This window comes from Aulonocara stuartgranti (genome assembly GCF_965226115.1).
Source record: "Aulonocara stuartgranti genome assembly, chromosome: 5".
NCBI lineage: Eukaryota > Metazoa > Chordata > Actinopteri > Cichliformes > Cichlidae > Aulonocara > Aulonocara stuartgranti.
In genome coordinates this window covers 17,079,933-17,103,179 of record NC_138943.1, presented here as the reverse complement: position 1 = coordinate 17,103,179, position 23,247 = coordinate 17,079,933, and the positions used below count along the sequence as shown (strand labels likewise).

At 43.2% G+C, this 23,247-nt stretch overlaps 2 protein-coding genes and 1 long non-coding RNA gene across 7 annotated transcripts in view; 1 reads left to right on the top strand and 2 right to left on the bottom strand.

Annotated features, from left to right (window-relative positions):
* Positions 1 to 3,189: 3,189 nt before the first annotated feature.
* LOC309706226 (uncharacterized protein) overlaps positions 3,190 to 23,247 on the bottom strand; it is a 30,640-nt gene continuing 10,582 nt past the window's right edge. For 2 of the 5 annotated variants that reach the window (XM_082532548.1, XM_082532549.1), the window contains exons 3-4: positions 8,055 to 8,204; positions 3,190 to 5,983 (exon numbers count right to left, since the gene is read on the bottom strand). In XM_082532548.1, coding sequence (XP_082388674.1) covers positions 4,890 to 5,983; positions 8,055 to 8,204 — 1,244 coding nt within the window. In that variant the 3' untranslated portion in view covers positions 3,190 to 4,889. Of the gene's footprint in view, positions 5,984 to 8,054; positions 8,205 to 8,729; positions 9,441 to 17,717; positions 17,767 to 23,247 lie in introns of those variants that run through there. The other 3 variants (XM_082532551.1, XM_082532552.1, XM_082532550.1) reach the window with 3 other exon arrangements.
* Positions 17,392 to 18,701, top strand: LOC309706230. Its single transcript, XR_014276699.1, has 4 exons — positions 17,392 to 17,467; positions 17,559 to 17,621; positions 17,734 to 17,796; positions 17,913 to 18,701. It is a non-coding gene; the product is annotated as an uncharacterized lncRNA (long non-coding RNA).
* LOC309706229 (uncharacterized protein) lies at positions 18,726 to 21,812 on the bottom strand. The gene is made up of 6 exons (XM_082532556.1): positions 21,207 to 21,812; positions 21,019 to 21,100; positions 20,865 to 20,927; positions 20,690 to 20,752; positions 20,407 to 20,573; positions 18,726 to 18,995 (listed from the first exon to the last, which is right to left on the bottom strand). Exons 1-6 carry the CDS (start codon positions 21,220 to 21,222, stop codon positions 18,751 to 18,753), a joined length of 636 nt encoding a protein of 211 aa, XP_082388682.1. The 5' UTR covers positions 21,223 to 21,812; the 3' UTR covers positions 18,726 to 18,750.

Below are 23,247 nucleotides of genomic sequence, written 5' to 3'. Positions count from 1 at the left end.
AAGTCTCTACACCGTAAAAGAAGCAGTGCGAAGGTGTTTAGCTCAATCAGAGAGGAGACAGCCTAATTCACCTTCATCCTGTTTCCTGAGTCCTCCTCATGCTTCTCCTGTTACATGCTGAAGCACTGAACACAGCGAAGTCAGGGTTTGTTGTTGTAGCAGAGTGCCCTCTGGTGTTGGCACGTTTCCCTAAGTTTTGGCTGCAACATCATGTCAATTTTTATCTGAATTGTTCATCATTAAAAGAAGAACACAGACATTTTTTATGCAAATAGTTGAAGTAGAAACCTGAAGCAGTATTAAAAGGGGGAAAAAATCATTTCCATGTCTCCTCTAGAGAAGTCAGAAGATAAAGCAGAAGATAAACTATAGTTTGGTCCCTAAGTTTTTGGATAGTGACACAGATTTGGTTTTTTTGTTTGTTTGTTTTTAATTTTGTCTATGCACACCACTGCAGGGGATTTTAAATCAAAGAATCAGTATGTGAAGCACAGGCTTCCAGCTTTAATTTAAGGTATTTGACAAAAGTAAAGCATTAATTGTTCAGGAATTATAGTCTTTTTTTAAATGTATTTTTTTATAAATAGTCCCCCATTTTCTCAAAATGTTCAGAATTAATTGAACAAACTAGCAGAATTTTAATTGTTTTTATTACGTGGATGAAAATCCTTTGCAGTTAATGATGTTCTGCTGAAGGTGCTGCTTGTTTGTGAGTCTCTCTGCCTCCAGTTTTGCATTTATTGAAAAAAGTTACACTGCTGGATTGTGATCAGCTATCTGACTTGGCCATTCAAGAATATGCCCAACTTCTTTACTTTTCTTTAGCAGTATGCTTTGGGTCATTATTCATTAGCACTGCGAAGCACTCAGCATTAGTCTTAAACGCTAGTAGCCTGGTTCCCTGCAGCCATGCATGCCGATGCCACAACGCTATGTCGATCATGTTTGACAGATCTCTGGCTTCAGATGAGCCGTTTCCCTCCTCCATCTATTTCTTTTCTCATCATTCTGGTACACGTTTATCTTAGTTTCATCGCTCTGAAGAACAGAACCGTGCAGGTTCCTGCAGATATTTTTTGTCAAAGTCTAATCTACAGGGTGGGCAATTTATATGGATACACCGTAATAAAATGGGAATGGTTGGTGATATTAAAGTCCTGTTTGTGGCACATTAGTATATGTGAGGGGGCAAACACCTCAAGATGGGTGGTGACCATGGTGGCCATTTAGAAGTCGGCCATCTTGGATACAACTTTTGTTTTTTCAATAGGAAGACGGCCATGTGATACATCAAACTTATTGGTAATGTCACAAGAAAAGCAATGGTGTGCTCGGTTTCAACGTAACTTTATTCTTTCATGAGTTATTTACACGTTTCTCTTTGTTCGCAGCCATTGACATGTTGAAGAGGTTAACACGTGAGGAGCGGATCGAAATTGTGTTGATATCTGGTGAACGCAGTAACCGGGTCATTGCAGCAGATTTCAATGCAAGACACCCTACGAGTTCACCCATCTGTGAACAAAGAGAAACTTGTAAATAACTCATGAAACCAACCATTCCCATTTTATTACAGTGTATCCATATAAATGGCCCACCCTCTAATCTGTCCTCCTTGTTCTTGAGTGTAACCAGTGGTTTGCACCTTGTTGTAAACCGTCTATATTTCCATACATGAAGGCGTCTCTTGATTGTAGATCTAAAAAAAAAAAATGATACACCTTGACTTGGATGGACGTTATGAAGGTGTTCTTCTTAAAGACGGAAATAATTCTGTCATCATCCACTTTAGCAGTCTACTGTGGTCTTTCAGATCTTTTGATATTGCTGAGCTGGCCGGTGCATTCCTTCTTTTCAGGAATGTGATTGATGATTTAGCAACTCTTAAAGTTTTTCCACATTTTTTTCAGCCAGAAAATGTCATTCTTCACTTTTCACTGACAAGATCAACACTTGGATTTAACTTCAGCTCATTTATCTGCTTCATTTGTTATGAAACAACCAGGGAACCTGAACACGAAATGGCCTGTCAGTTAATTATCCAATTATTTCTGAGCCACTGAAAATGTCTGTAACACCTAAACAGTTGATGGAAAACTTTTGCTCAGTCACTTGAATTAAAGCTTAAAGTCTGCACTTAAATCACATGATGATTGTTTGATTTAAATAGTCTGTAGTCGTGTACAAAGGCAAAAAAAAGGCCTCACTGTCCTCAAACGTATGAACTGAACTGTAGATGTCTCAATAAAGTGCAGAGACAAGAGAAGACACACAAAATTGGAGTAAATTAAGATTAATTTGAAAGTTATTCCTCTAAAACTTTCATTTGAATTTTTTTTAATCACTGAAACGCCAAAACTAACTAAAGAGAGCATGCCAGAACAATTTGAGACCTATTGGTCTAAAGCGGCTCTACCATTTGCGAAACTGGTCCAAAGTTGTTTTGGGTTTCCTTTTTCTTTTTTTTTAAAGGTTTGAGAAATGTGCTGTCTCATGTGTCTGGACAGGAAAACCCGATAACCTTTTCTGAGCAGGATACATGCCTTTTAAATATGAAGATATTGCCAGAGGACCAAGTCAGTTTTGTTTCTAAAGCAGAGGTGTCAAGTGTACAGCCTGCAGGCCAGAACCAGCGGAGGGGGGGGGGGCATGAACATGAATGACTTTGACACCACTAATATGAAAGAAACTAGAACCTATCGTCAGTTATCTCTAAGCCTCACTAATAACACCTTACATTTTGTTTGTTTAGCCAATGCGTACAAAAGAAGATTCTTCTGTAGAATCACAGACTTTAAGAGCCAGGTTTTAGTTTTTGCAGGGACTTGTTGCCAGACAACCAGATGAAAGTCAAACAAGTCACCAACAACAGAAACAGGTAACACGGGAACAACTTCAGCTGTCAGAGAGATTTAGTGGGGCTGAATGGTACTTCTTTGGTACTTTTTGAAAGAGCAAAGGTACCTATTCCAGTCTGTGCAAAGTTAATGTTCAACTTAAAGGACAGAAACGAGAGTGGAAATAATTTCTGTGCCTGTTTTTAAGTAAAAGCACAAATTTAAACAGAATAAAATTTGATTATTTTCAAAATTCCTGCATTGAAAATGTAGTCAGTAAAAATATATAAAGTAAAAGCATTTACTATAAAAAGAGGTCTTATTACTCATAAATAAGTATTACAAGAAGACACTCATTGGACATTTTATTAAAAACACCTTGCTACTACAGGGTTCAATGCTTTTGAAATTTTTAATTGAACAACGTGGTGGAAACATTCCTCTGAGGTTTTGGTCCGTATTGATATCATAGCATCACACGGGTGCTGCGGATTTGCTTTCGGCACATCCATGATGTGAATCTGTTGTTCCACAAAATCCCAGAGATGGATTGAGATCTGTTGACAGTGGAGGCCATTTGAGTACAGTGAACTCATTGTCACGTTCAACAAAGCAGTTTGAGATGATTTGAGCTTGTGACATGATGCTTTATCCTGCTTGAAGCAGCCATCAGAAGATGGGTACAGTGTGTCAGAAACAATACTCAGGTACGCTTTGGTGTTTAAATGGTACTCAGATGATGCAAAGTGACCCAAAATGTGCCAAAAGATATCCCTCACACTTACCTTCACCACCAGCCTGAGCCACTGATACCAGGCAGGATGGATGCAACCTTTCATGTTATTAACACCAAATTTTGACCCTACCATCTGATCAGATCAGGCAACATTTTACCAATCATTTATTGTCCAATTTTGGGGAACCTGTGTGATGATAGCCTCAGTTTCCTGTTCTTAGCTGACAGGATTGGAACCACGTGTGGTCTTCTGCTATTGTAGCCCATCTGCTTTAAGGTTCAAGAAGATGCTCTTCTGCACACCTTGGTTGTAATGTTCTTTGAGTGTTCCCAAGAGGCTGAAGCAGTCTGGCCATTCTCCTCGGACCATTTTCTATATTTTCTCTTTTATGGAGAAATACTTATGGTTAAGTGGGAAAATCCCAGCATATCTGCAGCTTCTGAAATTGTCAGACCAGCCTGTCTGGCATCAACAACGCCAGCATGTTCACCCAGATCTTTCTTCCCCATTCTTCAGTTGGTTGTTAAGACCATGTCCACAAGCCTAAATGCATAGAGTTGCTGCCAGTTGACTGGTGATTGGTGTTAATGAGCAGTTGAACAGGTGTCCCTAGTGAAGTGGATAGTAAGTAAGCAGCTAACAGGTCACAGAAAGCAGAAACATGGCAAAGAAACAGAAATCACAGATTTAATGCTTCACGCTGCTTTTATAAAGTGATCATTTGTTCTATTTCAATGCGCAATTGTGATTGTTAACTTCCGAATAACTTGAATAATAAGTATTCAAGTTCACATACTTCAGCTTCAGTTGAATCCTTTGGAACAAACCTACAAAGAAAACCAAAAGAATTCCCGGTGTGCCCTGCAGTCACTCAGCATTTATTTATATGCAGCTTTAAACAAGCATTATGTGATGGAGCATCAGCAGACTCATATTAATTCATCCCGTTCATAACTTTCAAAACAGTGTTTGCGCCTGTATTAGTCTTATTTATACTGGAGTGGCTTGTTTTGTAACCCACTATGTAATGACAAATAGTGGCAGATCCCAAAGCTCTGAATAGTAAGGAGAGGCCTTCCAGCCATCTGTTCCAGTCGAGGTTTTTAGAGTCTTTCTACCAAGCACGCCTCAACCTGCCTCCTCAACAGCTATCAGCAGTTTCCACATATTACTCCTCACATGTGAATAGCTGCACGCAAATGTGCATTTGTGCTCTATTCAAGCCAGTGTTAACAGCCAAGCCAGCTGTAATCTGATGACTGTGTTGCAAACGGCGACCAATCAGGTTCCACTTTCTCTCCCCATTTGTTTGGCGTTAAATGAGTGTTTCATCACCAGAGGTAGACGTGTCTCTTGTGTTTGCCGCTATGTTTGATGAAAGTACAGATTTGATACACAGCTCCAGCAGAGTCTCAATAGTCCTGACGAGAACAACATTCACGCTTAGGTTGAGAGGCAGCGCAAATATGGAGAGCACACATACCAACCCTATCATTACATTCACCCCGAGGCTGGGAAAACCCCACTGTCGCCACCCACACCAGCTCCTGCACTGTGAGTCCACGTTTTCCTCTGTGATAAATGCCACAGATACATCTCTCCTTGCCATTTCTTGCTCCTGACTTCCCTTCTTTCCAGACAAACACATTGGGGAAATAAGGACAAAGTCTCCATGGTTGCATGTCAACATCTGCCAGCTGTTCCAGGCTGTATGAACAGTACAGCTGCTCTCTGTTTTCTCTGGGTCAACATGCTGTGCTGGCTCAGACACCAACATCCCTGGTTTTACAGGCTTGAGGGGTGCGGACGACTCTGGAATGAGTTCTTGGCAGTGACAGTCGCCTTTATTGAAGACTCTGAACATCAGCGAATGGCCTTGGCGTCTCCTTTGAAGGCCTGTGCTGCTCGTGGTCAGCAGGAGCAGAAGGAGGAAGAAGCCCATGGACCAGCAGAGATTTATGCCGCTAGGAATGGGGCTGAAGAGGCTGGGCAGACATCTGACAAGGGAGCTATTTGTGTGGAGACAGGCAGCAGCCCACACTTCCTCCAGCTTCCATTGCCCCCTGACATTGAGGGCGACAATGACCCACACTGACAGGCAGCAGAGGTAGCCGACAACATGAGACCGTATGTCTTCATCTGAGCCGCTGCTGTCTTCCTCTTCCTCCTCTTTCCCATCACAACACTGTCCATCAGAGCCTGCTGTCCGCCTCGCTGTCCTGAGAGGGACGACAACACAAGGCCACAGGAGTCTGATCACAGTCTCCACAGCGATCAGAGGTGCGGTCAGCAGCAGCACCCCTCCATAGGTTTGGCTGAGAAAGAGCAGGAAGCGCAGGGCAATAAAATCCCCTGATGGAGTCAAGTCAGTCAGCCAAGAGTCAAAGATCCAAAGGCAACTCAGAAAAGCTGCAGAAACACAAAACACAAAGAAAAAGTGTCAGAGTCAGTGGGTTAGATGACTGGATAAGACCAGGTAATTAGATATCACAAAGAAGAGAAAGGGTTGGTTTAATAAAGTAACTTAAAATAAATATTCTGCCATTTTATTAAAGACAAAGCTCTGAAAAACACTTCATCCTAATATAGGTGTAAGGTAACTCAGCCCGCAAATCATTTTTTATCCGAACACACCCCTCCATACAAACACAGTTTGACCGATTGAAGTATGAATAACTCGGGTAACTGTGTAGGAGTTCATGTGTCTTGCCTCCTAAACCACTGCCCCAGCCAAAACCAAAAGGACTGGTGAAATTTACATAAGGTCTGTTTTATTTATCTTTATTTTAGCAAACAATAGCATTTGCATCTCTTATCATGTAAGTAAAAAGGCGTCTGGCAGCGAGTGGAACTAGTTCCAGGATCACTACATCTCACATAACAACAACTTGTACATATTTATTATTCTAGAATCTGTCATTTGTTTTCTTGTTCTATCAGAAAATTGTGAAAATGTTCATCCGAAGTTCCAAAAGTAAAGTAACAACAACAACCCAAACTCAAAGATTACAATAATTATTTAATCTGTAGCTCTCAGATGAAGATACAAGTTCATTTCCTTTTCCATTTTACTTACAGTGAACATGAAAAACACTTTTATATCTTTTTTAAATTCATACTTCTTTATTCTTCTCAAGTTTGTTTGGTAGATATTGCTGCTTTGATGTCTATTCACCTTATTAATATAAACATTTATTATAGATGAGGTTATTATAAATTAGATTAAACAGGCTCCCAATTAATTTACCAGGCATTTTGGTTCTTAAAGCTGATTAGACCGACTCAGGTCGGAGTTGTGAAACCACTGCTCGTATTTACCCGAGATCTCTTTGTACTAAAAAGAATGAGTTGTAACATGTCTCTGTTAAGAAACACCAGCTGCATTTCTTAATAGATACAGAGTTTCTTTTTTCCATGTTCAATAAAAGCAAATTATAGACAATAAAAGTACAAAAGTCATCACCTGTCAGAGTTTAGACCTCTTGCAGAAGGATATAAGGCAGGTTTTCAGATTTGATTGGACCATGGATTTTGAAATATTTTTGAAATATGGGAAAACACAGTATTTATGAAGTGCTGTTAATCTATGAATTGAGACCCCGCTGAAACATTTAGGAGGATATATACTCATTGACTTTGTCAAGTGTTACATGACTTTAAGATTTAAAAAGTTCAACAGTAAACAAATGTATTGAAAGTAAGTTTAAAGCAAACCTTTCCAACTTTTGTTTAATTTTTTGTGATGTAGAAAAACAGTAACTTCTCATGGCTCCTGCTGACTCCAGCATTTTGAAGCGTAGGGAGGGCAAAACATGCTTTGCTTCAAAATGCTCCTTCAGTCCTCACACTCTAACAGTTTAATCAGAAACCTCACAGAAATGTTTTCCTCCATCGACAGAGGCACCCATCCACAGTCCGCAGATTCAACAGCAAATGCTGCTGAAGCCTGAGCATTAATCCCATCCTCAGCCAGCAGATCCCAGGCAGAGCAGCTGCAGCTGTGATCAAAGCCTGTGGCTACATACTGCCACATCTCAGCCACTGGCAATAAATAAAACGTGTGACGTTTCACAGCATCTCCTTTCTGTTGTGTCTGCAGTGCATTTATTACCAAGAGTGAACTGGATCAACAAATTCACTATTTCTGTAAGGCCATCGAGGCATCATTATTCTATTTGATTCATTATTTGCTGCACCTATAGCCACGCCCAGCAATGATGTCACAGGCCTTGGGTAACGCCTGCAAATCACCATTGCATGGTGAGTGCTTAAGCCACTGGAGGTCAGTAAAACCAAGATTCTGCTGTGAGGTAAGGTTAATCTTAAAAAATAAAAATTATTTGGAAACTTGAACATACAGGTTGTTGGAAACACCTTCTGATATTTTAAACTAATTCAAGTGATTCAGTTTGTATAAGAGGGCTGTGGGGGAACTGGAAACACTGGTTAGAATCCTGCAGTGTCCTAATCAAGCCCTCACCTGTGACCAGGAAGTCTGTGAAGACGAGGAGGCAGCAGCAGCAGAAACTGACAGCACTGTAGGAGTCGGCCAATGAGGGCAGGAAGAGTAGACTGCAGGCCAGTTTACATGCACACAACACAGCCGCGCCTTCCAACACACCATCCATGGCTGAAAAAAAACAGGGTTGACATATTAAAATGGCTTCTTGTCTCAGGGTGGAAGAATTCAGGGATGACAAATACAAACATTTCTGGAACATCTTGCAAAGTCAAATCTATGTTTTACATGGTCATTCAACTGCCAACATGCTTCACAGTCAATATTTAGTTGTTTACATTAACACTGAACCCTGGAACTGAAGGCTGTTTGCAAATGACTGAAAAGAAAATTCTAGGAATAGGTTCATGTCATGTCGGGTAAATATCAATTCTATTTACATTTTTTCCAAAATTATGTCTTTCAAAGGCAAGATAAGAAATAAATAGTAATAAATGCAGTTCACATTCAGTAATGTGAACAGGTGCAAATGTACAGTAAACTTTGCTGTGACCTGACTGCCAGCATGTCCACTTCCTGGCAATGAAACTGGTTTAACCTGTGTAAACACTCCCGCCACCTCTACCACACGGCTACAGGTGGAAATCTACAAGCACCAGATAGTATCAATCTACCACAAAGTTCATTCGTTCTTACCTGTGCACACAGGAGCCTACAGAGCCACATGTCAATATGAGCTTCAAATGCTTCATCCGCTTTCTTCGCCTCCCCTTTTGCTCCACCCTCAAAGGGGATAATGACCCTCCTCCTTCCTCCCCTTTGCCTCCCCCACCCCTCTCTGTGATCCCTGCACCTGGACAGTGGAGGTGAGAGAACTGCGAGGGTGTGGCGTTGTTTGTGCTGACGAGAAAACCTGTCGAACGAGTACGGAACCAGCAGGGTGTGATGCAAAGTGGGTGTATGTTTGCTTGTAAAGAAAACATTTCTGTGTCTTGAGCCTGTACATACTGCACTTTTGGTAGTTCAAAGGGTACTTTAAATGCATACATGATGCATGCAGTCTTATAAAGCTGGATTAAACTATAGGTCACTGAAAATAGAAATACAATTTGTTATTTATTACCTTCTCAATGCTATATTTTAATCACTTGATCCTATTTAGGCATCACAAGTGATTAGTTATTATACTGGTTTCCAGTAATGCTCTGTTTGTAGAGATATATTGGTCCTCTGTATCCAATAGATAGATAAATAATGTGGTATGCAGGGTCTATAAAATACTTGTGGTGAAAACTGCCTGATTACTTCTGCTCTTTTATATTGAGAAATGAAGTGTAAATAAAGTGCATCTTCATAGGATTTTATGCCCTACGCTTAGCTTTTAAAGCACATCAAGAGTAATAAATTAAAACACAGCATAGTTATCTTTAATTATATAGAAAGCAACTCACTGAAGCAGGCAGTGTGTTGATAATTTCTCATCAGCTACTGCATCTTTATCTTTAAAACCAATGAGGTCATTTTATAAACAAGCAAATGTTCTTGACAGGAATCCCTAACACAGCAACGTCACTGTGATATCCTTAGCAAAAAAAGAACATTTACTTTTCAGAAGGTCATCTTGTGCTCAGATGTTCATCTTGTCTTTAAAAATGCTGCACCACCAAAAAGATTTGTGCAACTTTGTTCTGAGCAGATAAGCTTCAAATGCTCAGGTTGAGACACTTTCTAAATTAGATGAATCAATATCCCTTCCTACTGCAAAGTGGGAAGCAGATTTATCAGTCAACCTAGACCAAAACTTCTGGTCTCAGATTTGCTTAAAAACTTTTAAATTAATTAAAAATCCCAGTCTGCAATTAATACAATACAAAATACTTCATAGAGTGCACTATACAGGTCATCGGATGTTCAAGATGGGCTTTACATCTTCCAACAACTGCTCACACTGTCAAGGCAATACACCAGACAATTACATCCACGCTCTTTGGTTCTGTCCACCAGTGCAAAAGTTTTGGCGCGAGATATGTGAAGACTTATCAAAGTGTCTGAAATGTAACATTCCAACTTCCCCCTTAGTGTGTTTGTTGGGCAGCTTAGATAATGTCACTTCAGAAAAGAATATAGCCCATATGATCTTCACTGCCCTATGCATAGCCAAGAAAACAGTCCTCATGAACTGGAAAAATAAAAATAATCTTAATTCTAACCAATATAGAAATTATCTATTAGATTACATTAGTCTTGATACAGCCTCTGCCACCACATTAGATCAATTGCTCTGGGCCCCTTTTATCAGCTCCATCACCTAGTGGGGGTGGGGGGTCATAGTTTGGTCCCGCCTTCACTGTTGTGATTGGTGAGGGGGTAGGGACAGGCTTAGGGCGTCGGGGGGTTCCCCGGAGGCATCTTCCTTGGGGAGCTCAACCCGGGGTAGCGGTCACGTCCGGTTGGGGGCCCTGTCGGCTCTCAGGTGACTGTTTCCTCGCGGCTGCGTGCAGCGGGGCTAGGGGAGGGTCTGTGCTGACGGACGTGGGTTACTGACCTGGCAACCTGGCTGCCCCTGGGTGGGTCCGGGATGGGCGTGAGGTTCTGGGGGCGCTCCGTCTCTGGGCTGGGGCCCGGGCCGGGCCTCGGGGGCTTGGGTCCTGGTTGGTGTGTTGCCGGGGTTGTGGGCGGGTGGGTGCATGGGGGCCCGGCCCTGGAGCAGGGTGCCGCCGGTGCGTCGAGCCGCCTGGGGGGCTCTTCAACTGGTGGGGGGGATGGTCACATCTTGCAGGAGCTTTCTTCTCTTCAGGAACTCTCTGCAGGAGGGGGAGATACAGGAGAGGTGGAGGAAGATCTCAGCCTGGGTGTTTACCGTCTTATGTAGTCTGGAAGATGTGTGGATGGTGGGGTGGGTGCAGTTTTCTCTGTGGTGGGGTTGGGTGGACTGTCCAGGGCTCTGTGGAGCCAGGGGGCGCTACTGCACTGGGCCCCGGTCTGATGGGCCTGGGCCCCCCTTCCCTGGCGGGTCGCGGAGGGTGGGAGTGCCTACTGGGGTCAGCGGGGGAGCTGGCCCCAGGGAGGGGTTACCTGCCCCTCCCTTCCTTCCCTCCCCATCTCCAGCTGCCTCCCTCTTCCCGCTCCTCCACAACCACCCACACATGCAGGGCCTTGGAGTGGGGGTATGTCACCAGGGTGCAGAGGAGGCTACCCCCCCCCCCCCCCCCCCCCGTCCCCTTCTGGCTGCCTCTGCCTCAATTTTATCCCACAACTTAGACATTCACATTATTCACACTCTCATTACACATACATATAGGATCTTGGGGGTGGGCACAATCACGGAGTCCAAATCACCATCAGGGTGTACACCCCACCCCTAGCATCGTTGCCCACCTCTCAATTTTAAATACACTTAGTCATTGAGGGCTAGCAGGAGGGACTATGCGCTTACCTGCTGCTCCTTGGCAGGTAGCTCCATGCCCTCCTGGGTTTTAATTGCACCTTAGAACACATATGCATCAACACTACAATGAGCGGGTGGAGGGAGGTTTGGAGTCTTCTCCCACCCCCATTCTCTGCGGCCTGCTGGAGCGGGAGGGCTAGTAGGAGGAGTTGGCCGTCCGACTGCGGTCTGGAGTGTGGGGCCTCCCTGCTGCTGCGGAGTTGGGGTGGTCTGCCTCTCCCCACCGCAGGGAAAAGGGTAACACCACCTGGGTCTGGGTGCAATTCCCCCCTCCAGGGGCAAGGGTACCTAGACCCGGTTTGTAGAGTACGCTTGGGGAGTGTGATTGTGTGTACAGCGTCTCTTTATGTCTGTCTCCACGTTGGTTGAGTGTGGAGTGAGTGCATATGAGAGCATGAGGGTGGGAATGGATGTTTGTGTCTGTGTGTGCCTGTATGTCTGTGTCTATATGTCAGGTTGGGTATCAGACGCCACCTCTCTGGGGACACCTCAGGCCCTCCAAGGTTTGGAGGCCTATCTCCACCCACCACCACTTCCCCTGCCGGTGGCGGACTCCCTCAGGTGTCGGTGTGTTGGTGGTTCTTTGTGTCTGGGGGTGGGCGTCCGGGTACACACCGGCTCACTCCTTGGCGGCCGCTTGTCGGGGCCTGGGGCCTGGGGCTCGCTCGGGCCCCTTTGGAGGTGGGGTGCCCCCGGCCTCTCGGCCTGGGGCTCGGTCACTCAGGCGCAGCTGGGGGCCGGCGGAGCTCACGGGCGTGTCACTGCAACTCCCCCTGACTTCTGCTCCGCGGCTGCTGGGCGAGCCCTCATCTGGGACTCTCCTCAGCTCTTACTGGAACAGTGGCGCAGCTGCCCCTCTGTTGGTCTTCCATGGTCTCTTGTGTTCTGGGGGCCTCTGGATGTCTGGAGTTTTGATCTCCTCCATACCCGCTTCACACCCTGGAGGACGGGGCTGTGGCCCCCCCACACTCCCTAGCAGATCATTACATGGAGAAACCTTTGGAATGCAAGCATGCTGATCCACACAGGTATGCACACATGGGTATTCACAGACGCGGACTAAAGCTTTCTTGGCTGCTGCCTCAAAGCACACTGTGCGCTGTCTATCTTGCGTGCTGCACAATATCGTTTATTATTTAGTAAATATTGATATCTATGACTAGCTAGTTTATTGTGATGGTGCTTTGTTTTCTCTATTATTATGTTGCTCTTTGTTGTTTGCTGTCTCCTCTGTTTGTTTTTTTTGTTTGTTTTTTTTTTCTCCATACAGGTGACCCAGGAGTTCTTTTTTTTTTTTCTCTCTCTTCCCCCCCCTTCTCACCGTCTCTTCTCCCCTTTGGTTTTCTTTCTTTCTCTCCCCCTCTTTCTCTCATTCATTCCCCCTGTCCTATTTATTAAAAAAGAAAAAAAAAAAAAAAAAAAAAAGACAAAGGATGAACTGAAGCTCTGCCATCACGTAATGTCGCATACTGCTGTTTCTGATGTCATTTAAAAAAAAAAAAAAAAAGAGAGTGGATTTTTCCCCACAGAAGCTGTGCTTTTGCATGATCCTCCTGCATTTCAGCCCCTTAAGGAACAGAGCAAGCTCCCAGACAGTTGAAAGCATGTGCAGACTAATTTTTTCCCCCCCAGTCAATCAGTCAAATGGCAGCAACTCTATGCATTTAAACCGACTGAAGAATGGGGATGAAAGATCAGGTTAACTTTGAACGTGCTGGGTTTGAATTTAACCCTTAATCAGACGAGGACTCATATATATATATATATATATATATATATATATATATATATATATAAACACCCAGCACGCCCCTGCGGGCGGTTTATCCTTCAAGCTCGGGTCCTCTACCAGAGGCCTGGGAGCTTGAGGGTCCTGCGCAGTATCTTAGCTGTTCCCAGGACTGCGCTCTTCTGGACAGAGATCTCCGATGTTATTCCTGGGATCTGCTGGAGCCACTCGCCTAGCTTGGGAGTCACCGCACCTAGTGCTCCGATTACCACGGGGACCACCGTAACCTTCACCCTCCACATCCTCTCGAGCTCTTCTCTGAGCCCTTGGTATTTCTCCAGCTTCTCGTGTTCCTTCTTCCTGATATTGCTGTCATTCGGAACCGCTACATCGATCACTACGGCCGTCTTCTTCTGTTTGTCTACCACCACTATGTCCGGTTGGTTAGCCACCACCATTTTGTCCGTCTGTATCTGGAAGTCCCACAGGATCTTAGCTCGGTCATTCTCCACCACCCTTGGGGGCATCTCCCATTTTGACCTCGGGACTTCCAGGTTATACTCGGCACAGATGTTCCTGTACACTATGCCGGCCACTTGGTTATGGCGTTCCATGTATGCCTTGCCTGCTAGCATCTTGCACCCTGCTGTTATGTGCTGGATTGTCTCTGGGGCATCTTTACACAGCCTGCACCTGGGGTCTTGCCTGGTGTGATAGACCCCAGCCTCTATGGATCTTGTACTCAGAGCTTGTTCTTGTGCTGCCATGATTAGTGCCTCTGTGCTGTCTTTCAGTCCAGCTTTGTCCAGCCACTGGTAGGATTTCTGGATATCAGCCACCTCCTCTATCTGCCGGTGGTACATACCGTGCAGGGGCCTGTCCTTCCATGATGGTTCCTCGTTTCCTTCCTCTTTCTTGGGTTTCTGCTGCCTGAGGTATTCACTGAGCACTCGGTCAGTTGGGGCCATCTTCCCAATGTATTCTTGGATGTTCCTTGTCTCATCCTGGACTGTGGTGCTGACACTCACCAGTCCCCGGCCCCCTTCCTTCCGCTTAGCGTACAGCCTCAGGGTGCTGGACTTGGGGTGAAACCCTCCATGCATGGTAAGGAGCTTTCTTGTCTTTATGTCAGTGGCTTCTATCTCCTCCTTTGGCCAGCCTATTACCCCAGCAGGGTACCTGATCACGGGCAGGGCGTACGTGTTGATGGCCCGGATCTTGTTCTTACCATTCAGCTGACTCCTCAGGACTTGCCTGAGGAGTCAGCTGAAGTACCTCTGCAGGTACTTGGTGGTTGCAGCCTTTCTAGCGGCCTCTTCATGGTTCCCATTTGCCTGCTGGATTCCCAGGTACTTGTAACTGTCCTCTATGTCTGCAATGTTGCCTTCTGGTAGTTCAATCCCCTCAGTTCTGACTACCTTCTCTCTCTTTGATACCATCCGACTACACTTCTCCAGTCCGAAAGACATTCCAATGTCATTGCTGTATAGCCTGGTAGTGTGGATCAGTGAATCGATGTCTCGTTCACTCTTGGCATACAGCTTGATGTCATCCATGTACAGGAGGTGGCTGACAACTGCTTCGTTCCGTAGTCGGTATCCGTAGCCAGTCTTGTTAATGATCTCACTGAGGGGGTTCAGGCCTATGCAGAACAGCAGTGGGGACAGAGCATCTCCTTGGTAGATCCCGCACTTGATGGTGACTTGTGCTATGGGCTTGGAGTTGGCCTCTAGTGTTGTACGCCACATCCCCATTGAGTTCCTGATGAAGGCTCTTAGGGTCCCATTGATCTTGTACAATTCTAGGCATTCCAGTATCCAGCTGTGGGGCATTGAGTCATAGGCCTTCTTGTAATCAATCCAGGCAGTGCACAGGTTGGTCAGTCTGGTCTTGCAGTCTCGGCTGATTGTTCTGTCTACCAGTAGCTGGTGTTTTGCGCCTCTGGTATTCTTGCCAATTCCTTTCTGTGTCCTGCTCATGTATTGACCCATGTGCCTGTTCATCTTAGCCGATATGATGCCTGACAGGAGCTTCCATGTAGTACTGAGGCAGGTTATTGGTCGGTAGTTGGAGGGGACCGGTCCCTTCTTGGGATCCTTGGGGATCAGGACCGTCCGGCCTTCAGTTAGCCATTCCGGGTGTCTCTCGTTAACTAGCAGCTGGTTCATTTGTGCTGCCAGACGCTCGTGGAGTGCAGTTAGCTTCTTCAGCCAGTAGGCGTGAACCATGTCGGGCCCTGGTGCTGTCCAACTCTTCATACTGGAGACCCTTTCTTGGATATCTGCCACTGTGATGGTTACTGGACCCTGTTCAGGGAGGTCGCTGTGGTCTGCCCAGTAGTAATACGATGGCACCTGTCCAAGATGGCGGCCAACCAAACCGATTTGACCAGTTTCGTGTGTGTGCGCATGCGCGTTCAGGTGTGGAAATACCACAGGGGATCAGAGGGGTTATATGAGTTTATGTGTTTTTAACGGGGTTTTAATTTAACCAAACCATAGGGTTTTTAATTAAACTATTTTTATCACTTAGGTGTATCGCAACATTCAGTTATGCATGTGTTCTTAAAAGCAATTCTTTGTTTCTTGTTTCATTCTTGGCGGAGTGGAAGCTGTTTTGGTTCACAGTGCGCCTTAACAAAGAGGGTGTGCTCTAGTCAAAAGTGTTGGTAATAGTGTTTTAATCACACTAATTTTCTAAATCTGACAATGTCTCAGCTTGCAGTGAGGCATGCATTTTATTTTATAAATGGCACAAATGGGAATTTCTTCTGAATGGGTGATGTCAGCATGTTCACAAGCGTTTCATTTAATCAAACCCCTAGTTTTAATTTAACTAGTTTTTACACATCTACTGGGGTTTCTTTCCAGGGTTGATGCGATCATTTTATTTAAAAATCGGGATTTCGGAATGTTGAACTAAGAGTGAGACAAAGCCAGCCAGCTAGTTTTTAACACAGTAAATGTTACAAATAGCATTCAGTCCTTTAGAAAATAAATGCTATAAGCAGCCAGTATCGCTCTTTTCAAACTAATCGTCTTTTAAATACACTCATTTTGTGATTCTGGTGTCACACCTTGCACCGATGCAAGCATTTTATTTATTTAAAAACGGATCAAACGGGCCATTTCTTCTGTAAGGGGTTTCATGGTTTCAGAGTAGTTTTTAACACAACAGATAGTCGCAAATAACATTCAGCAAACGCTACAGTGATACTTCTAAAACGCTGCACACAATGTCGTCTTTTCACCCAAAGCAGCCAGTATAGCTCTTTTCAAACTAATCGTCTTTAAATACACTCATTTTGTTGACAAAGCCAGCCAGCTAGTTTTTAACACAGTAAATGTCACAAATAGCATTCAGTCCTTTAGAAAATAAATGCTATAAGCAACCAGTATCGCTCTTTTCAAACTAATCTTCTTTTAAATACACTCATTTTGTGATTCCGGTGTCACACCTTGCACCGATGCAAGCATTTTATTTATTTAAAAACGGATCAAACGGGCCATTTCTTCTGTAAGGGGTTTCATGGTTTCAGAGTAGTTTTTAACACAACAGATAGTCACAAATAACATTCAGCCCTTTAGAAAATAAACGCTACAGTGATACTTCTAAAACCAGTCGCCCAGACCCGCTCCAACTTTTCAACAGCTGGCTAATTGTTTGAATTTGTTCAGGATTGTAAAAGCCCACCGTGGGTATCACTAGTTGAGAGTACCATGCGAACAAGGGCCCAGCCTATTGTTTAAAGTGGCCGGTATTGGCTCTTTTTGTAATTCCTCGACAAGGTAAATGGGGCAGGTGTACCAGTCGGGTGGCGACCCCGCCTATTGTCTGAAGTATCGGCTCCTTTGTAATTCCTTGAGAAGACAAAAGCCCTGAAGGGTCTCATTTAAATTGATTGGAGACATACCTTTTCTTTTTGGAAACACCCACCCTATATAAAAAAAACACGCTCAGAGCCCGATACCCTGAGCCATTTACGCCTCAAGATTCGCTGCAGAGCACACCATTTTCTTTGCGATCATCAACACTAACATCGTTCTTTATAACATGGCCATCGTAAACGGTAAGTAAAACAAAACCTATTATTGGATTTTTAAAAAGTGTTATGTTAACATATTATAGGATATTCAAACTATTTTTTTTCCCTAAAACAAAAGCTTAATTTTTAGGAGTTTGGGAGAACGGCCCAGGGCCCTTTTCTTTAGAAACGGGCGCTTTTACAGCTGGAACTAGTCCTCTAACAGGCACAAGGTGTGTACAGCATTACTGGATTTTAAAACGTATGTATGTTTTAAACTAGCGATTGTTTTAAATTATGTAATAACGTTTTTGTTTGTTCCAGGGTTAACAAACTGAGCAGGAAAACATTCAGACACCGCGACCACAGAGCCCAACCTTACATCAGGTGTGTATACAACGGGATGTATAGTTGTGTATTATTTTTTCAAAAGAAAAAAAAATTAAAAAGAGGTTTAAACAATTACAAATGTTCTAAACTGACCGTTTTACACCTACAGAGCCACGCCAGAGAACCGGGTGTGTGGAGAAGCAGGACCATCCCGAATAACGCACACTACAAGGTAAGCATAGGCATATATAAATTAGATAAAAAGAGATAGAGAGGGAGACACGCTTATTCAGTTTGAAATGGGTACATGTATAAAATGTTTTAACACATGTCTATCTATCTTCACAGACTGCAGAACAGCACCCCTCCTCATAATGATCAGGACACCGTACGATTCCAGACGTTTTTGGAATGTTTAAGCAGTATCGACCTCCCAGAACAACAAAAACCTGGAGCTTTGTGCAACAGTGGAGAGTCAGAACAGATCTTCATCAGCGAACCTGCAACACCCCCGAGTGAGTGGCTACCTCGCGATTTCTCTGATGTTTTTGAGTACAGTATATCAGATTTTGATCTAGTTCATATACCCACCACCCCAGAATGTGACAGAAATAGCATTGATTCACACATAGATTTCGAAGAAGGCGGCATAACAGACTCTCAAATATCACCGGCGTATGATGCTTACATGAAGCTTCCAGACGCTCAGCCTGCTGAACAGAGTCATATAGCTTCAATAGCTGATAAATTATGTTTGATTGAAGCTAGACTCAATCAATACCACCAAGAAGCACAGGTACAAAGGCAACAGTTTACCAAATTCATAAACAAAGTGTGTAGTACATTAGACAACATCTGCTATGTTCTATTTAAACCCAGATTCCTTTTATAGTTTGCAGTGAAATTTCTTAAACCATTGTTTAATGGGACAGAAGTACAAGTCACTCTTTACTAACACACTGTAGATAAGTTTATTGCTGAACGACACAGCTAGCAGTCCCACACACTCTTTAGATTTTTGAAGTTTTGTGTGTGATGGTTTTGCCTCTCACACCTTACCCCTTTCTCCCAGTATCACAACAGTATGACTCCCAAAGTACGACTCAGTAAACAAACAAGGACTCTAAACTCAGAACAGAAAGATACAGTTGAAAGATTAGTGATATCTTTTATGATGCGTAATAAACTACACCCTCTTCTTCTCTGTATTTATGTTCTTTGTGTGCGTTACTAGGTTGACTAGGTGATACACAGCTGTTTTCACGGTATCGATAAATAAAGAAGATGCCCGACCGTCAAGCTCGACGGCTTGCTGCTGCTGCTTCTCCAAGGGGCTATAGTAACCGGGCGTGTCAGGTACTAATGAGCCCTCGTCCGAGGAACTGTCCTCCTCCTCAGTGTGACGCAGGGGTGCAGAGTCCATCCTTCTCGCTGTTTTGAGATTAAAAAAAAAAAAAGGTTTTGGAGGAATGAGACGGCGGTCTTGTTTTAAAATAACAGAAGGTGGGGCGTGATCCTGAAGTGGGATGATCTTAAAGGGCGGGTAGGATATGTAGCGTTTGAAATGCAAAACGTCTCCTTATCAGCTGGAAATATTAAAGCCAGAACTTGCAACATGATACTTTTTACTTCATGTACGGGGTTTCAAAAATAAATTTTATTTCAAGTAAACAAACTAATACATTTGATTCAGGTAAAACAGATCATCACATTTATTCTTGTAAAGGGTTTTCTAAAAAGTTTTATTTCATGTAAAGCGTTTCCAAGGCTGTTAGCCGCGTTGCCCTGTATTGAACTTATTTACAGTTTGTCAGTAAAGGGTGACATGCACTTCTGGCCCCTGTGTTGTATGAGCCCATGTTGGGTTTGTGAATTTGACACCTTAAGGTTTTGAAGTTGGGGATACATGCTCCTGGTGAGCACAAGATGTCTGATATCAGCTTGACATCACAGTTATAAATGGAATTCAAAATGTTTTTGGAAGTATGACTAACGTATAATCTGACTTCTAAGGTACGCACGCCAAGGCCTAGAAGACAAGGGGACAGTTTACTTTGTGCTATAAAAACACAAACCTTAATCTTTGATCTTCCAATTTTATCTTTCTGTTCTGGTTTTAGCACGCACGCACGCACACAAAGAACATAAATACAGAGAAGAAGAGGGTGTAGTTTATTACGCATCATAAAAGATATCACTAATCTTTCAACTGTATCTTTCTGTTCTGAGTTTAGAGTCCTTGTTTGTTTACTGAGTCGTACTTTGGGAGTCATACTGTTGTGATACTGGGAGAAAGGGGTAAGGTGTGAGAGGCAAAACCATCACACACAAAACTTCAAAAATCTAAAGAGTGTGTGGGACTGCTAGCTGTGTCGTTCAGCAATAAACTTATCTACAGTGTGTTAGTAAAGAGTGACTTGTACTTCTGTCCCATTAAACAATGGTTTAAGAAATTTCACTGCAAACTATAAAAGGAATCTGGGTTTAAATAGAACATAGCAGATGTTGTCTAATGTACTACACACTTTGTTTATGAATTTGGTAAACTGTTGCCTTTGTACCTGTGCTTCTTGGTGGTATTGATTGAGTCTAGCTTCAATCAAACATAATTTATCAGCTATTGAAGCTATATGACTCTGTTCAGCAGGCTGAGCGTCTGGAAGCTTCATGTAAGCATCATACGCCGGTGATATTTGAGAGTCTGTTATGCCGCCTTCTTCGAAATCTATGTGTGAATCAATGCTATTTCTGTCACATTCTGGGGTGGTGGGTATATGAACTAGATCAAAATCTGATATACTGTACTCAAAAACATCAGAGAAATCGCGAGGTAGCCACTCACTCGGGGGTGTTGCAGGTTCGCTGATGAAGATCTGTTCTGACTCTCCACTGTTGCACAAAGCTCCAGGTTTTTGTTGTTCTGGGAGGTCGATACTGCTTAAACATTCCAAAAACGTCTGGAATCGTACGGTGTCCTGATCATTATGAGGAGGGGTGCTGTTCTGCAGTCTGTGAAGATAGATAGACATGTGTTAAAACATTTTATACATGTACCCATTTCAAACTGAATAAGCGTGTCTCCCTCTCTATCTCTTTTTATCTAATTTATATATGCCTATGCTTACCTTGTAGTGTGCGTTATTCGGGATGGTCCTGCTTCTCCACACACCCGGTTCTCTGGCGTGGCTCTGTAGGTGTAAAACGGTCAGTTTAGAACATTTGTAATTGTTTAAACCTCTTTTTAATTTTTTTTTCTTTTGAAAAAATAATACACAACTATACATCCCGTTGTATACACACCTGATGTAAGGTTGGGCTCTGTGGTCGCGGTGTCTGAATGTTTTCCTGCTCAGTTTGTTAACCCTGGAACAAACAAAAACGTTATTACATAATTTAAAACAATCGCTAGTTTAAAACATACATACGTTTTAAAATCCAGTAATGCTGTACACACCTTGTGCCTGTTAGAGGACTAGTTCCAGCTGTAAAAGCGCCCGTTTCTAAAGAAAAGGGCCCTGGGCCGTTCTCCCGAACTCCTAAAAATTAAGCTTTTGTTTTAGGGAAAAAAAATAGTTTGAATATCCTATAATATGTTAACATAACACTTTTTAAAAATCCAATAATAGGTTTTGTTTTACTTACCGTTTACGATGGCCATGTTATAAAGAACGATGTTAGTGTTGATGATCGCAAAGAAAATGGTGTGCTCTGCAGCGAATCTTGAGGCGTAAATGGCTCAGGGTTTCGGGCTCTGAGCGTGTTTTTTTTATATAGGGTGGGTGTTTCCAAAAAGAAAAGGTATGTCTCCAATCAATTTAAATGAGACCCTTCAAGGCTTTTGTCTTCTCAAGGAATTACAAAGGAGCCGATACTTCAGACAATAGGCGGGGTCGCCACCCGACTGGTACACCTGCCCCATTTACCTTGTCGAGGAATTACAAAAAGAGCCAATACCGGCCACTTTAAACAATAGGCTGGGCCCTTGTTCGCATGGTACTCTCAACTAGTGATACCCACGGTGGGCTTTTACAATCCTGAACAAATTCAAACAATTAGCCAGCTGTTGAAAAGTTGGAGCGGGTCTGGGCGACTGGTTTTAGAAGTATCACTGTAGCGTTTATTTTCTAAAGGGCTGAATGTTATTTGTGACTATCTGTTGTGTTAAAAACTACTCTGAAACCATGAAACCCCTTACAGAAGAAATGGCCCGTTTGATCCGTTTTTAAATAAATAAAATGCTTGCATCGGTGCAAGGTGTGACACCGGAATCACAAAATGAGTGTATTTAAAGACGATTAGTTTGAAAAGAGCGATACTGGTTGCTTATAGCATTTATTTTCTAAAGGACTGAATGCTATTTGTGACATTTACTGTGTTAAAAACTAGCTGGCTGGCTTTGTCAACAAAATGAGTGTATTTAAAGACGATTAGTTTGAAAAGAGCGATACTGGCTGCTTTGGGTGAAAAGACGACATTGTGTGCAGCGTTTTAGAAGTATCACTGTAGCGTTTGCTGAATGTTATTTGCGACTATCTGTTGTGTTAAAAACTACTCTGAAACCATGAAACCCCTTACAGAAGAAATGGCCCGTTTGATCCGTTTTTAATTAAATAAAATGCTTGCATCGGTGCAAGGTGTGACACCAGAATCACAAAATGAGTGTATTTAAAAGACGATTAGTTTGAAAAGAGCGATACTGGCTGCTTATAGCATTTATTTTCTAAAGGACTGAATGCTATTTGTAACATTTACTGTGTTAAAAACTAGCTGGCTGGCTTTGTCTCACTCTTAGTTCAACATTCCGAAATCCCGATTTTTAAATAAAATGATCGCATCAACCCTGGAAAGAAACCCCAGTAGATGTGTAAAAACTAGTTAAATTAAAACTAGGGGTTTGATTAAATGAAACGCTTGTGAACATGCTGACATCACCCATTCAGAAGAAATTCCCATTTGTGCCATTTATAAAATAAAATGCATGCCTCACTGCAAGCTGAGACATTGTCAGATTTAGAAAATTAGTGTGATTAAAACACTATTACCAACACTTTTGACTAGAGCACACCCTCTTTGTTAAGCCGCACTGTGAACCAAAACAGCTTCCACTCCGCCAAGAATGAAACAAGAAACAAAGAATTGCTTTTAAGAACACATGCATAACTGAATGTTGCGATACACCTAAGTGATAAAAATAGTTTAATTAAAAACCCTATGGTTTGGTTAAATTAAAACCCCGTTAAAAACACATAAACTCATATAACCCCTCTGATCCCCTGTGGTATTTCCACACCTGAACGCGCATGCGCACACACACGAAACTGGTCAAATCGGTTTGGTTGGCCGCCATCTTGGACTAGTGCCATCGTATTACTGAACGCGCATGCGCACACACACGAAACCGGTCGTCAAACCGGTTGGGTTGGCCGCCATCTTGGACAGGTGCCATCGTATTACTACTCTGCCCTCAGATCCTCTAGCCACTGAGCATTGCCGTTATGGGTTGCATCCTTCTCCCATATGCTCTTCCAGTATTGCTCCGTCTCCAGCCTTGGTGGTGCTGTTCTCTTATTGTTCCCTTGCCACTGAGAGTACACCTTTGCTGGTTCTGTGGAGAACAGCTGGTTTATTCTCCTGCCTTCTATCTCTCTGGTGTACCTCCTCAAGCGGCTGGCCAAGGCTGTGA

Bases quoted from the DNA above. Each gene is read 5' to 3' on its own strand.
- LOC309706229 (XM_082532556.1), bottom strand. The intron at 20,928-21,018 runs GTGTGTACAGCA...TGTTTGTTCCAG, and splicing joins AGTCCTCTAACAGGCACAAG to GGTTAACAAACTGAGCAGGA. The intron at 18,996-20,406 runs GTGAGTGGCTAC...ATCTCAAAACAG, and splicing joins CGAACCTGCAACACCCCCGA to CGAGAAGGATGGACTCTGCA.